General features: G+C 37.7%; 1 protein-coding gene across 1 annotated transcript in view; it reads right to left on the reverse strand.

The window, feature by feature from the left end:
- The window catches only part of LOC106873492 (inositol 1,4,5-trisphosphate-gated calcium channel ITPR3), a 230,153-nt gene that overhangs the window by 7,034 nt on the left and 206,422 nt on the right, over nucleotides 1–16,697 (reverse strand). The window contains exons 42-52 of the mRNA XM_089338464.1: nucleotides 15,069–15,173; nucleotides 14,327–14,398; nucleotides 13,004–13,136; nucleotides 11,804–11,942; nucleotides 10,511–10,669; nucleotides 10,145–10,301; nucleotides 8,645–8,742; nucleotides 6,488–6,523; nucleotides 3,729–3,828; nucleotides 2,667–2,717; nucleotides 278–469 (exon numbers count right to left, since the gene is read on the reverse strand). Of these exons, the coding sequence (XP_089194590.1) occupies nucleotides 278–469; nucleotides 2,667–2,717; nucleotides 3,729–3,828; nucleotides 6,488–6,523; nucleotides 8,645–8,742; nucleotides 10,145–10,301; nucleotides 10,511–10,669; nucleotides 11,804–11,942; nucleotides 13,004–13,136; nucleotides 14,327–14,398; nucleotides 15,069–15,173 (1,242 nt within the window). The remainder of the gene's footprint in view (nucleotides 1–277; nucleotides 470–2,666; nucleotides 2,718–3,728; nucleotides 3,829–6,487; nucleotides 6,524–8,644; nucleotides 8,743–10,144; nucleotides 10,302–10,510; nucleotides 10,670–11,803; nucleotides 11,943–13,003; nucleotides 13,137–14,326; nucleotides 14,399–15,068; nucleotides 15,174–16,697) is intronic.

The following is a 16,697-nucleotide window of genomic DNA, read 5'->3' on the forward strand; positions in this document are numbered from 1 at the left end:
TTTGTTTAAAAATCTGAAAAATCAAAGAAAACGAGTCAAACGATAGAGAAGCAGTTTTAGCGTGCGAAAATAGCATCATCAATGATGAAAAAGAAGTCAATAAGGACAAGAAAAACCCTTCAGAGAAGTAAGCCACTACAGCGATCAACCCTGGCACCAGGGCGACTAAATATTCCAGCCCCCAAGAGGCAAATGAATAAAACAGGATAGAGTTAAAGAAGGGAAGTTGACAGCATGCGAGAATTTGCGGCAAGCAATAACCTTCTCCCATGCTTACCTCTATATAAACATCAGAAAGTTCAATATCACATTTGCTTATGAGAGCCTCGTTATCACGACTCCAGGTACCATTGCTTAGTAAAGCATTTTTTTTGTGGAATTTTCTGTCGTCAACCGTTTTCTTTCTCCAACTTAGGCTCCGTTTCAATCTGGGTTCCTGAGTGGGTTGTTTTGCTTTATTAAGGGCATTCTGGGAGATGTAATTATATGAGATAGGGAGTAATGAGTAAATTGAGCGAGTGTAAATAATTTGAAACAAAAATTCAATTTGCGTATTGAATGATAAAGAAAATAACTGCACTGAAAAAAATAATTCTGAATATCTCCGTTCTTTCTGCAATTTAAGATTATTTTCAAGCTGGGATTCGGAACGGGCTGTTTAGTTTTATTAAGGCCATTCTGGAGGATGCAATTCAAGAGATAGGGCAAGATGGTTAAAATAAATAATTTAAAAAAAAAACAATATGAAACAAAAAAAATTAAAAATACATATTGAGTGATAAAAAAAAAATGGCTGAAAAAAAAAAAATTAATTGCAGAACATTTCTGCATTTTCTGCAGTTTCAGGGCATTTTAAATTTGGATTTCTGAGTGGGTCCTTCGACTAAATTAAGTGTGGACTTAATTGAATGGTTAAAACTAATTGTAATAAAAAATTATTTATATCGAATGTTAAACAAAATGGTTGTCTTCTACAAATTTTTATTCTTTCCTCGGCATTAATTTCTGTACAATCTCAGTCCTCGGTAAGCTTTGTATCTTGTAATAATTTTTTTTTCACATTATTAAGAATATTCTGGAATAAGAGTGCATCAGGAGTAGCCAATGAAATGAATAATTAAAGGAATTAATAAAGACTATAAAAATATGCAAAATGTCTACATGAAAAAGATTCAGATTTCTGAAAGTACCTATACAGGGTGGTCCTTTTTTTTGTTGCTTTATTGAGAACATTCTGAAGTGAGATAGAGAGTGAAGAGTGAGATGGAAGACTTAAAAAGATCAAGTAAATATTCTGAATGTACAGAGAATGACAAGCAGGATTCGTGCCTTAAAAATGAAATAAAATTTTAAATAGTTCTAATATTTCTCTACTTCTAAATTCTTCACAACTTCAGCTCCCAGAAGGGCGTTTTGTTTCATTAAGGGTCTTCTATGATTTGTTAGAGGGTGAGGAGTGAAAGGAACGTTTAAAAATGTAAGAAAATGGATGGAATACTACATAAGATAGCTGACGTAACAAAATAGCAATTTTCGAAATAATTCTCATAATGCAATTAGCAAAGTAAATTAAAAAGAAAAATTTCCATGTACACTAAAGCGATTATTGCAATTGGTATGCTGCTTGATTACTTTACCACAAATCCACAGATTTATCAAGCAGTGAGAACAATAGATTAACATCAATTAGAGCGCCGAGATTGCGGTTTTCAACTAAATATTTTAACGTCTAGAGATCAAATCTCATCTCGGTCGACCCCAGTCTTTTATTGATTAAATCGACAAAGGTGATCCTCAAAAATATGAGGTCTTCGGAATTAGCCGGAGCTGTAGAGCACTGTGCAAAGTGCCCTTTTGTTGTTCGTTCTTACTAAATCTGTCAAAATTCTGCATTCAAATCCGACCTAGGTCTGTTTTGTCTTATATTCTTCACTGTCGATAAAATAAATCACCAGTAAATTATTGTGGTCCATGGACATCTCCACAAAATCGTAACCATTTAAGGGGCGAGGCTTCGATTCCCACTTGCACTAATGCCTCTTTTTTGTGTCATGGGGGTTTATATGCTCTAATATTAGACTATTTTCTCTAATCAATATACGGTGAAGGCTTATAATTCTATGTACAAATAAGATTCATAATTAATGGGCAGATAGCCACACTGAAAATTATAATACGAAAGCGATTGTGTTTCCTAAAGCTACAAAATATATTATTCTATGCGAACAGACGACAGGAAATGTAACACAGTGTGTAGGCTGCTGTCATATAATGAAGGAACTTGTAGTTGAAGATGTAACCAGCAATAGGGTGATGTAGGTTTGGACAACATAAAACTAGCTATTTATGTAAAATGACAAAAGAAAAGTAGGAGTTCTATGAAGATAAAATGGCGGAAAATTAAACGATGAATAAAGAAAGATGAAAAAAAAATGAAATAGTGTTTTATGAGAAGGCGACATTTTGGCACAAAATGGAGCAATGGATGCAAGCAGACGACAGGGAATTGTTTGTGTGCAGACGACACAAAATGAAATATGATAATAAATTGTAGCTTCGCATGTTTAATGCAGTATAGTACGGAAGACGAAGGAAACATCAGAAATGATACAGTAAAAAAGAACGTAGATAATATATATAAAAAAGTAAAAATAATATATGCATACCCATCCATTTAGTCTTTCATTTCGAAGTTTTGTTTCATAAAATTGGATTTGCTGGAAAATAAAGAAAAAACAGTAAAAACAAACTAAGGTTTGGGCTTATCAAAATAATAAATATTTAAGTTTAAAACTATTTTTTTATTTCAGTTTCCGAGCATAAATTCACTCACTCATTTCTTCGATTATCCATTTTTTTTTAGTTCGTTATAATATACAGTCTTTGCCTGAAAAATATATCCGGGTATTTCTCAATATATGAAACTATTAGTAGCGCTTAAATATACGTAAATACATTATATATATATATATATATATATATATATATATATATATATATATATACGCATATATATATGTACATTATCCAAATTTTCCTTTCATGACAAGTGAACTGAGGACGGTTTGACTGTTATTTCTAGTAAATTGGCAGACCATGAAAATACTTCTACACTAAGTTGTTATGGTAACCATGTTGATGAAGATGGGAAAGGCAATGTTGATGCTGATGGGATGATGTGGAGAGATAGATAGATAGATAGAGAAAGAGAGAGGAGAAGGCAGAAAAGGAAGGACAGGAAGAGTGGAAACAGAATGCTACGTGTGATGGTGACGTCCATGATACTGATGGTGATGATGATGACGACGGCGATGACGATGAGAACGTCAATGATGATGATGATGATGATGACGACAATGGTGATGACAGCGATGACGACGAAGATGTCAATGATGATGATGACGATGATGATGACGATCATATCACAACGAGGCCAACGTGGTCAACGACAAGGATATTGAGGATAATAACGTCGACGACGTCGAGGACGGCGACTACGACGACGCCAACGATGCTGCTGCTGCTGCTGAAGAAGAAACAATGACTAGGGTGGCGACGACGACGACGACGATGATGACAACAATGACGACCGTGTCGACGGTAAAGATGATGACGATGACGCAGATGAGAGTGGTACTTGTGGCAGCGACATGGTGATGGGGACTGACTAAAGAAGTAGTGACCTAAAGAGAAACAAAAACCATAAAAAAACCGGAGGTTCTACCCACCTGTAGTGCTTTACGACCAATTGAGAGGAAGGAGACTTGATTTGACGCTTGGTTCTGTTGTTCTCCATATCTGGTCTTTTTTTGCAGCATTAAATAACGGCTAGAGAAATGGTGGGGTGGAAAAAAAAAACAAACATAAAATATATTTGTCATACATCGGAGGCGGTGCTGAAAAGTTCCTGGCTTTGAGTAAAAGAGAATACAGATTCACACACTTATTGCAGCAGTCCTTCGGTTTTTCTAAGGCCTGTAAAAGAACTCGGAATATTGGGCCTTCAGCCAGGCGTTTCGCAATAGCCTAAAAGACAGGAACTTTTCAGCATGACCTCATACGTACAAACACACACACACACACACACATATTATATATATATGTGTGTTTGTGTGTGTGTGTTGGCGGGCGCGCACGTATTATAACTGAAAGACTTCGATTTCCTGTACTCAGAGTTGCTCGATCCTGATCGTCAGCTGATAAACCGAATCTGGTTTTCTTTTGAAAATCCACTGAATATTTTTTGAAAAAGGAAATGAAAGTTTGAACAAAACACTTATCCTTATGTTCTTTCGTTTAAAAACCTTTGTGAACGACACCTGCAAAGTTGGCTGTTTCAAGATCACGCTTTTCATTTAATTTCTGGTTCTCGTGGTAATATCGTTATAAACGTCATAAACGTCCACACAATCGAAGACATGAAATTGCGTTCCTATTTAAGCAACGTTCCAAAATAATACATTTGACTAATCTTTTTAAAACATTTTGTGATCATGTAACACCAAAACTTGTGACTTCCAAACTCACCAGACCTAAATGTCATGGACCACTACTTTTGGAGAATCGACATCCTCATAACCACATAACTTAACTGAAGGTCGCCATTTTCCAGGTGATGTCCGAATGAATAAAGAACACATAGTACATGCATGTTAACGATTCTGGTGCCGAATTGAAGCACATAAGCGGATAATGAGACATGCAGCAAGTGCAATACCTGTGACAGGAATCGAACCGACGAATCCTCGTCTGAGGCTCATCTAGAGTTAAGTGTCTTCGACAGACATGCAACAAATAAAATCTAGTACGGGTGACGGGAAAAGAGCAGAAGCATTATTTTCTATTACTTCTAAACCCTGTCATTTCTTATTTCTATCGATTTTAAAATGCATGCTTTCCCTATGTGAAGCAGTTAACAATAAAGGAATAATAACAATAATAATAATGATGATGATGATGATAATGATGATGATGGATATTAATAATAATAACAATCATAATAATAAAAATCCTTTCTACTATAGACACAAGGACTCAAATTGTTGGCGAGGGGACTAGTCGATTACATCGACCCCAGTGTTTTACTGGTATTTAATTTATCGACTCCGAAAGGATAAAAGGCAAAGTCGACTTCAACTTAATTTGAACTCAAAACGTAACCGCTGACGAAATACTGCTAAGTATTTCGCCCGGCGTGCTAACGTTTCTGCCAGCTCGCAGCCCTTATAATAATAATAATAATAACCCTTTCTATTATAGGCAGAAGGCCCGAAATTTGGGAGAGGGGGATAGTCAAGTACATCGACTCCAGGACGCAACTGGTACTTAATTTATCGACCCCGAAAGGATGAAGGGCAAAGCCGACCTCGGCGGAATTTGAACTCAGAACGGGCGAAATACCACTAAGCCCGGCGTGCTAACGATTCTACCAACTCGCCACCTTAATATTAGTAATAATAATATATAATAATAATAATAATAATAATGATGATGATGATGATGATGATGATGATGATGATGATGATGATGATGATGATGATGATGATAATAATAACAGCAATCATAATAATAATAAGGATCATAAGAAAAACAAATGGATGATGCGAATAAAGAAAAAAACACGGAATAAAATAAACAATCAGCAAACAACCCAAAAGCTTTCATAAAAAGTGGAACGAAAGAACGAAACGTAGCGTCTAAGAGAGAGAGAGAGAGAGAATGAAATTAAGAAAAGTAAAATGGAAGACACAGAAACAGAGCAGAGTTGGGGCCATGCAACGAATTGAAATGAAAAACCAAGAGAGAAACGAAGAGAGAAACGAAAAGAGAACCGAATGAAACTGAAGAATGAAAAGCCAAGCCGAAGGTTATTATAACTTTTATTCTTTTTCTTGTTTCAGTCATTGGATTGTGGCCGTGCTGGGGCACCTCCTTGAAGGATTTAGTGGTACGAATCGACCCGAGTATTTGGGTTTTTAAAGCCTGGTGCACTTAATTCTTACCGTCCCTTTCCGTCGAATCGCTAAGGTACGGGGACGTAAACAAACCAACATCGGTTGTCAAGGGGTGATGAGGGACAAAGACACAAAGACACACACACACATACACACACACACACACACACACGACAGGTTTCTTTCAATTTCCGTCTACCAAATCCACTCACAAGGCTTTGGTCAGCCCGTAGGTATAGTAGGAGACACTTGCCCAAGGACTGAACCCGAAACCATATGGTTGGGAAGCAAACTTCTTACCACAAAGTCGTGCTGGCGCCGATATATATAATTATATGTGAACACACACACACACACACACATATATATATATATATATATATATATATATATATATATATATATATATATATATATATATATATATATAGAGAGAGAGAGAGAGAGAGAGAGAAAGTGGAACGATGCAGACGTGCAGGAACGATGCAAACATGCAAAAATTTTAATTAATGTTATAATGAGTTTTTAATTACCCTTCCTTCCGGCGAGATTTTTTCTGCAATAATGATCTGAACAAAAGCAGACAGCAATAAGAACAATAATAACGACAACAACAATGACAACAACAGCAACGTTGATAATATGTTCTTATACAGACGACCAAAGCGTTTGATGGGATGGCTTAGTTGATTAAATCGCTTAAGGACTTTACTTGTACTCGTGTATGGAATTCAGTAAAAAGAATAAACAGCGGCAACAACAACAGCAACATTTCTCGCTATCTTCGCCTCCGTCAGAATGGGCACTAATCGGTCGCCCTCTGACAGGTTTACGGTTGAGCCTGTGGCAGTTGAGACCTCTGGTGGAGGTACGTGGCTTAGTGGTTAGGGTGTTGGACTCATGATCGTAAGATTGTGGTTTCGATTCCTGGACCGGGCGACGCGTTGTGTTCTTGAGCAAAACACTTCATTTCACATTGCACCAGTCCACTCAGCTGGCAAAAAATGAGAGTAATCCTGCGATGGACCGGCGTCCTGTCCAGGGTGTGTGTGGAGGAATATATATACTCCACAGAAACCTGGAAACCGACCTTTATGAACTGGCATGACTCGATAAGGTAACCTTTACTTTTTACCTAGTTGAGACCTTCAGCGCTCTCGGTCTCCGAACCACATTTCCCTGCTCATCGCTATCGGGGCAGATATTGCTGTCCGTAAGAGCGAGCCCCACGTGTCAGAGTGGCTATGCCAGTGCATCTCCCGCGCTATCATCCGGGGCAACGCTTTTTCCATTCTGTCTGCAGATGGTATGAAGCCTTAAAATAAGATATAAGCTCTGATTCTGTTTAATAGCGTAGAATCTGAGTATTCCACTGACACACGTATCCATAGTAAGAATGCATGTCATTGGACGTACCACGTGTTAGCTTGATCAGCCACACTGTTTTGTACTGGCCCAGAGCATTCATTTTGGAGGTTTCCTCCTCTTAGATTGAGCCGAGGAGCTCAATCTACCCTTATGAAAATCTATTTAACCCATAGATGGCACCGTGACAGGAGCTGCCGTTCTGGGTCAAAATGAACCTTGGAGAAATGGTGATTAAGAGGTAAATGTACACTACCCACAAATCCAGAACTCCAGAACTTAAGTTCAAAGTTTAAACAATCATTTAAGATTTGAGTGACCATTAACAATTTAAGCATCAAAAGTTTAAATGACTGTTAAAAATGTTATTGGGCGTTAAATTCAACTGACCATTAAAAAGAATGTATCGCCAGTTAAGTGTGACGGTGTTAAAAGTATGAGTGATCGTTAAAAATCCGACCGAGTATCAAAAATGTGAGTGGTCGTTCATAATGGGACTAACTGTTAAAAATTTGACTGACCGTTGGAAATGTAATTGGCCGTTAAAACTCCGACTGACCATTAAAAATGTGACCGGCCATAAACAATCTGACTGATTGTTAAAACTTTGCTGACCGTTAAAATTTGACTGACCATTAAAACTATGACTGACCATTAAAAGCCTGACTGCTTACATTATGATTGCTCGTTAAAATTGGCTTTAAGTTTCATATCTTGGCACAAGGCCAGCAATTTTAGGAGAGGGGGTAAGTCGATTACATCGACCCAGTACACAGCTGGTACCTTATTTTATCGACCCTCGAAAGGATGAAAAGCAAAGCGGACCCCAGCGACATTTGAGCTCAAAACATAAAGTCAGACGAAACGCCGCTGGGCATTTTGTCCGGCACAGTTCATTGCCTTATGATTACCTGTAAATATTACGGTTGATTAAGGCGGTGAGTCGGCAGAATCGTTAGCATGCCGGGCAAAATGCTCAGCGGCATTTCGTCCGTCTTTACGTTCTGAGTTCAAATGCCATCGAGGTCGACTTTGCTTTTTATTCTTTCAGGGGCAGATGAAATAAGTACCAGTTAAGCACTGGGGTCGACGTAATCGCTTTATCCTTTAATCCGAAATTGCTGGCCTTGTACTAAAATTTGAAACTAATATTACGACCGATTGCTAAAACTTTGTCTGACTGTTAAATATTTCACTGACGGCCAAAAAAATGTTCGACAATCCCAAGCGTTGAAAGACAGAAAAACAAATTCTCAAAGAATTTATAGGAAAGAGGTGGATGATAAAGAAAATAAGATAAGAACAATATATGAATGATTACTTACTGTTCTTTGATAGAATTTGTGGAAACCTGCATTCTGTATCGAACTGCCATGAAGAATACCTCTTCTCTCGTAGACAGGAAGTAATCATACAAAGATTTCTAAGAAAAAATATAAAAATAATATATATATAGTTGAAATTTATAGGAAAATAAAAGACAAAGACAGGTGTATGAACAACAGGCAAGTGTATTAGTTTGACGCTCGGGAAAATGAAAAAGTCTTTTACGTTTCGAGCCTACGCTCTTCATCGGAAAGGAATAAGAGAAAATAAACAGAGAGAGAGAATGAAAAGAACTTGTAGATTTCAGAGGTCCAGCATGGCGAATATATATGTATATATATAAAAGAAATAGTGGTACGATAAGGCACCAATGTTTGCTGGAAATAACTGTCGATAACGACACGACACTATGTAAAGCTTCACTGATATATATATACTGGCAAAGATATATGAGCGCAGCGAACACAGAAAATGTTCGTCTTACCTCAAAGCAGAATATCGTAAAAATGGACAACTCAGAATTAATAATCTAGGACCCGAGTTTTGGACGTAAATTTGATTAGCCCTCATCAGCTACATTCACATGTGACTAAAGTGATACTATTGTATTGCAACGATATTTAAAATTTTTATAGAAAGCATTTTCATTGATCTCGGTTGTTAACGGCCAGGCGTTCAACCGAATATAATGGCAAGATGTAGCGATATTTTAAGATTTCGTCACATGTGAATCTATATACATATATATAAAACGTCAGTAGATCATATATCCGAAAAAGAAGCGTACTCTAAAGGCCAGAGACGCAATGTATTTATAGGAAGTTAATCATATAACTGGTCATGGTTTCACATTCATAAAGCACATGGCCTTATAGACGGCTCGTCGGACTCTAGTGACTGCAGGCATATAATCCGCGGCCATTAAAATCCCGACGAGTGGTCTATAAGACTATGTGCTTTACAGATGTGAAACCATTGGCCACTCTATGATCGGCCATATAATTAACTTCATACATATATATGTGTGTGTGTGTGTGTGTGTGTGTGTGTACGTATATATATGTTGGCTTATTAGCAATTTAACAGCCTAAAGGCAAGTTTATAGACGTCACTAAAGTGACAGATGGTGCTAAGTAGTACCAGCATTGCTAGAAATAAGAGTCAAAACAACTCAATGGCCACAGAAGTACTATCATAATGATTGACAAGGGAGAAAAACTCCCTAGCGGACGTAACCAGATCACCGGTGATGGAGTTATTTTTTAATGGTAGAGCCCCCAGCTTGGTTAGAAGTCGGAGTCATTAATGTTCTCTTATGAAGAGTATTACTGAAGGGAAATATAAAAGGAAGGCGATGATGGGGAGGAAGAAGAGGATGATGCAGAAAGTGATGGTAGTTATGACGATGATGATGGCGATAATGAAGAGCATGTTGATGAAAATGGAGGACAGTGGCCAGAGGTAGTGGCTTTAATCGAAAGAGAGTACTGTCTACTTACTTGCACATTCCGGTTTGCATTAAAGAGCATGATGACAATAAATGAGAGCACCTCTCGTATTATTGCCTCGCTCTTCCGGGCAAGATGTGGCAGCGATGTAATAATGGCGTTGTGTGAATTAATTGCGTTCTGTATCTCACGAATGCAATCAGTTTGTCTGAATAGGAAGAAGAAGAAGAAAAAATATGCAATTAAAAATGGCGCACGAAAATTGTTCGAGAAAGATTTCACAACGAACAGGTTTGGGACGTTACCTTAGTTCACTGGTAGTGAACAGCTGACAGATCTGACAACAGCTAATACATCTCCAGCGTTAGAAGCTGTGCAAAGGCAATAATAATAAGAAGAAGAATAACAGTCGCTTACTTTTTTATCTTCGGTGTTGAAGAACGCGTCTCCCAATCTTCGGGAAGTTTTCTTTCATCATTCATGACAATGGCTCGCAACAGCTGCAGGCATTTTATATCCAAGTCTTCATTGGCAGCACATTTGGACCGACTTGAAGTGTGGGCTTTGATGGAAATACTGTTTAATGTTGTACCATGAAATGAAATCAAATCAAATCAAAACTCTTCAGACGCATTAAGAAAATTCTAATCTCACATAAATCTTCAGATTATTTGGAAATCTTGTTTATCTGTTATCTTTTACTTACTTGAGCTATTGGACTGTGGCAATGCTGGAGCACCGCTTTGAATGGTTTAGCCAAGTAAAGCGACTCCAGCACTTATGCTTGCAGTTCGGTACTTTTTTCTATGGGTCTCTTTTGCAAGGGGACACGTAAAGAAACCAACATCGGTCGTCTAACAGAGGGGAACAAACAAAACACACACACACACACACACACACACACACACACACACACACACACATACACATACCCATACCCACGGTGGATTACTGGGCTGCCGTAGAAAATATTTGCCCACAATGGCGCGAAGTAGAGCGATTTCATCACTTCATGTTTTGTAAACCGGGCTTTTCAACCACACAACAATGAATGGCTGTGTAGTAAGTAGCTTGCTTACCAACCACATGGTCCCGGGTTCAGTCCCACTGCATGGCACCTTGGGCAAGTGTCTTCTACTATAGCCTTGGTCCGACCAAAGCCTTGTGAGTGGATTTGGTAGATGGAAACTGAAAGAAGCCCGTCGTATATATATATATATATATATATATATATATATATATATATACCGGAGTAAGCACATGAAATGTGCATCCGATGAACGGGAACGTGAAACTCAGAGTAACAGTTTTTTGTTATATTTCTGCTGCTTTTAAATAAAGTATATATATATATATATATATATATATATATATATATATATATATATATATATATATATATATATATGTATGTATATGCTTGTGTGTCTGTGTTTGTCCCCTCAAAATCGCTTGACAACTAATGCTGGTGTGTTTACGTCCCCGTAACTTAGCGGTTCGGCAAAAAGACCGACAGAATAAGTACTAGGCTTACAAAGAATAAGCTCTGGGGTCGATTTGCTCGACTAAATGCGGTGCTCCAGCATGGCCGCAGTGAAATGACAAACAAGTAAAAGAGTAAAAGAGAGTGTCGTGTGAATCATACCGTATTATGTTCCTAAGTATTTTATATCTAAGTAAATCATTTTAAACAAAGCATGCAGCACTTACGCCAAAAGATCCACCAGTTTCTTCGCCGGGGCATATTTCTTTGTTGGTTTCTTTTCATTCTGCGCAACAAAACAGCGGACAAAACTCTGGAACTCATCGCCAAGTGGCAGTTCTTCGTCGCCACCAATACTTGTATATTCTGCAACAAAAACATGAAGAATAAAAAATGAAATATTTCTGCTTCTAATATTATCCCATTCTAAGGCGGCGAGCTGGCAGAAACGTTAGCACGCCGGGCGAAATGCTTAGCGGTATTTCGTCTGCCGTTACGGGGTCGATAAAGTAAGTACCAGTTATGCACTGGGGTCGATGTAATCGACTTAACCCCTTTGTCTGTCCTTGTTTGCCCCCTCTATGTTTAGCCCCTTGTGGGCAATAAAGAAATAAGAAACGTCAGCACGCCGGGCGAAATGCTTAGCGGTATTTCTCCTGTTGCTATGTTCTGAGTTCAAATTCCGCCGATGTCGATTTTGCCTTTCATCCTTTCGGGGTCGATAAATTAAATATCAGTTGCGTACCGGGGTTGATCTAATCGATTGACACCCACCCACAAAATTTCGGGCCTTGTGCCTAGAGTAGAAAAGAATATCGATTCTTTGCCTTTTCCGATTCTCTCCAGGGACCCTGTCAATTCGCCATCCCTGTATACGTTTTTTCCCTTTTTATCATTTCAGTCAGTTGACTGCGGCCATGCTGGGGCATCTCCTCGAAAGGATTTTTTTAGTCGAACAAATCTAGCGCAAGACCATTTTTTAAACCTTCTATTTATACTCTCGGTCTCATTTGCTAAATCGCTAAGTTACGGGAATGTAAACACACCAATACCGGTTGTCAAGCGATGGTGGTGGACAAACACAGACCCAAAGACAGACAGACAGACACACATATGTATATATATCAACACACACACACGCACACACATATATACAACGGGCTTTCAGGCACTATCAAATCGACTCGCAAGGCTTTGGTCAGCCCGAGGCTATAGTAGAAGACACTTGCCCATGAGGTCACGCAGCGGGACTGAACCCGGAGCTATGTGACTGAGAAACGAGCTTCTTACCACACAGCCATGAACGCTCTTTGTTTTATATATTTTTTGCTAGGATGTGATCTAAATGCGATTTGGTTGCTATTTCTAGTAGGTCGAACTACCACGCAGAGTATAGGACATTGAGGATAGAACAAGGAATAACTTACCATTTTTGATGTTTTTACACTTGAGTTGTGCTGCCACCGTGTTGTGACCACAGTAGACAATCTTACAATTCCTGGCAAATGTATGGAACTTGGCGTTGAGTTCAATCTCAGCTGCATAATATTCCATGTTGCCCTTAAAGTATACGAAACATAAGGTTATTAGCTTCTTACATATGAAAACAGCTCTGGATTTACGTTAGTTTTAAAATTTACTTAACAGAGTCTCGATAAAATTGACATACGAAAACAAGGTAATTGGTTCTTTATATGAGAACAAGGCCCTGAAATTAGCTTTTAAATAGATTTTTGTAGTACTTAATGAAATAAAGAAGGTAACCAGTTTCTTACTTTTGATTATGGGGTGCTGGAATTGTGTTAGTTTTAAAAAATTATTTTGTAAGATTTGGATAAAATATACAGACTATAACAATGTATAAGGTTTCTTTCATTAGTACAAAACCCTTAAATTATTTGATTCTTTAAATTTATTTGGTGAAGTTTGTATAAAATATACAGACTATAAAGTAGTTGGTTTCTTGCATTAAAACAAGACACTCGAATTGCATTAGTTTTTAAAACTTATTTAAAAGAGTCTCGAAATAAATGTAGACGATATGTTAACTGGCTTCTTACACTAAACAACAAGGCCCTTTAGCTTAGGTATATTCTCTAAATTTATTTGATAGGGTCTTGATGTTTGACCAAAAGAACCGGCTATTGCAAGCAAAATTAAATATTGAAACAAGAGCACTCAGAGAGCGCAAACCTCCGCCAATGCAACACCAACGTCCTCTCAATGATTATCCGGAGAGAATTTTCAAAATGAGGTTATCTGAAATAAACTCGATTGCTCTCACAAACAAGAATACTAAAAATGAACCCGACCGCTCTCAAAATTTTAGTAAAAAAATAGGAAAAATAATTCAGAATCCTTGTCTGGTACTGGATCGATCCCAAAATCTAATCAGTTCGTGCCAGTCACGAGGCCAAACATCTCTGAAAGTTTCATACGAAACCATTCAGTAGTTCTTGAGATATCTTGTCCACAGACAAACAAACAAACACGACTGAAAACAATACTTCAGCCTTCGTTAAGGCGGAGGTAATAATAATCCTTTCTACTATAGACATAAGGCCTGAAATTTAGGGAAGCGGGGAGAGTCGATTACTCAACTGGCGGATTTTGAACTCAGAACGTAGCGACGGGCGAAATACTGCTAAGTATATCGTCCATCGTGCTAACGATTCTGTCAGCTCACCGCATTAATAATAATAATAATAATAATAATAATAATAATAATGATGATAATAATATTTCCTTACACGTCTTACTGCTATTTGGTCATCTTCAAAGCTTATTTCACTTGAAAATTTTTCCAAGATTCCAATTAGCATCTGAAATAATAATAATAACAATAATAATAATGATGATGATGATGATGATGATGATGATGATGATGATTAGCCACAAGCCCAGTAATTTGTATAGCACCAACACAAGTACTAGACTTGTAATCGATTTTAACGAGTTAGAACAGTGCTCCGCAACCTTTTTTCACTTGCGGCACACTTATGTTCTTTTCAAAATTTGGCGGCACACCTGAACTAGAAATATGGCTAAGAGTATAGGGGAAAAAAATTATACTCAGATTACACTGCGGCACATATAGCATCATCTCGTGACACACCAAGCATCGTCTCATGACACACCAGCGTTCCGCACCATTCCGGTTGCGGAGCGCTAATCTAAGATAATACTTTCTTTCCTAAATGCCAGAAAGGTGCCACAGAGCACGTTACATTGAAATAGGAAGAATGAGAAAGAAAATAAAAACGAGATAAAGACGGTACACATCGTATAAAAACGTGTTAATCTCCAGGAAACGAAGTATCACATAGCATCGACAAAGGAACCTCGCTGAGCCAGAATTACGCTGATCATCAAAAACAATTAACTCCTGTTTAAGGTGTACGATGATAGTAGATTCAGTTGCTCACCAATTCTACCGAATATATAGGCGGGGAGGGGAATAGAACGGAACAAGATAACTGTTGTGGTACTCACAGTTTTTGAAACACTTGAGGTTGACACGACACTTGTTAAAGCTGACACTACATTTTTCATATGGAATGGTTTAACGAGCATTGGGCTGATGAGTTCACAGAACGTCTTGAAACAAAGAGTAAACATTAATAAGAATATCACAGCTTTCAAATTCTGTGTATGTGTAAACATGTTTGTACATATATATATATATATATATATATATATATATATATATATATATATATATATATAGTGAGAATTTACAAAAAGAAACAAAAGACGAAGACGGGTGTGTAAACAACAAACAGATGTATTAGTTTAACGCTCGGGAAGTGAGAAAGTCTTTAACGTTTCGAGCCTACGCTCTTCAACAGAAAGGAACACAGAAATAAACAGGGAGAAAAAGGTTTAGTGGCTAGCGATCTATCATGGCGATCTCTCTCTCTCTATATATATTATCTTTTACTTGTTTTAATCGTTAGACTGCGGACATGCAGGGGCGCCGCATCGAAGAATTTTTAGTCAAATGATTGGTCCTTCTGGCATTATTTTTATCGGTCTCTTTTTCAGAACTGCTAAGTTATGGAGACGTAAACAAAACAACGCCGGTTGTCAAGCAGTAGTGGGGGACAAACAATGACAAAAAAATACACACATTTATACAACAGGCTTCTTTCAGTTTCTTTCTATCAAATCCACTGGATCGGCCCGAGGCTATAGTAGAAGACTCTTGCCCAAGATGCCACGCAGTGTAATTGAACCTGGGACCATGTGGTTAGGAAACAATTTTTTTTACCACACAGTTACGGCTTTATGTATTGGGTTGACAAGAAAGTAATTTCGGTTTTTTTAGTGTGAAACCAAAGTCATTTTTTTTTCATACAAAGGATAATCTTTAATCAATTATATATTTTCTATTTTGTTCGATGACCTTTTGCCATATTTCTGGCAACTTCATGATTTGGCGCTCATGGACCTTATCAGCCAAAGACTGAAGCATGTGCGATTTCAGGTCATCATCATTATTAAAAGTTTTACCATTCAAAGCATTTTGCAAATTTCAAAATAAATGGTAATTTGATGGTGCAAGATCAGGGTTATATGGTGGATGTGACATCGATTCCCAACCAAGCTCCATTAAAATTCCCCGAGTTAGCAAAGACGTGCGTGGTCTAGCATTGCCATGGTAGAACACGATTCCTTTATGATTTGCCAATTTCGACCGTTTTTCTTTGATTGCTTCCTCCAGTTTCATTATTCGTTGATAGTAAACATCTGAATTAATCGTTTGGTTCCTTGGAAGCAGCACAAAATACACAACACCCCTGTAATCCAACCAAATCGACAGCATGACCTTTCTTTGATGCAATTCAGCTTTCGATATGGTTTGTGCTGGTTCATTACACTTGATCGTTTTTTGACAATGATCGTTTTTTGACCATGATCGTTTTTTGACCATGATCGTTTTTAATTGATGTTATTGTAGACAATCCATTTTTCATCACCAGTGCTGATTCGGTTAAAAAAGGTCAATTTCATTGCGTTTGCGATGCATATCACAAATATAGATTCGTTGTATTAACTGAATCTCTTTCAATTTATGTGGAACCGAAATATCGAACTTCTTAACGAGTCCCGAACATTTTA

Source organism: Octopus bimaculoides, chromosome 20 (genome assembly GCF_046866305.1).
Source record: "Octopus bimaculoides isolate indiv1 chromosome 20, ASM4686630v1, whole genome shotgun sequence".
Lineage (NCBI taxonomy): Eukaryota > Metazoa > Mollusca > Cephalopoda > Octopoda > Octopodidae > Octopus > Octopus bimaculoides.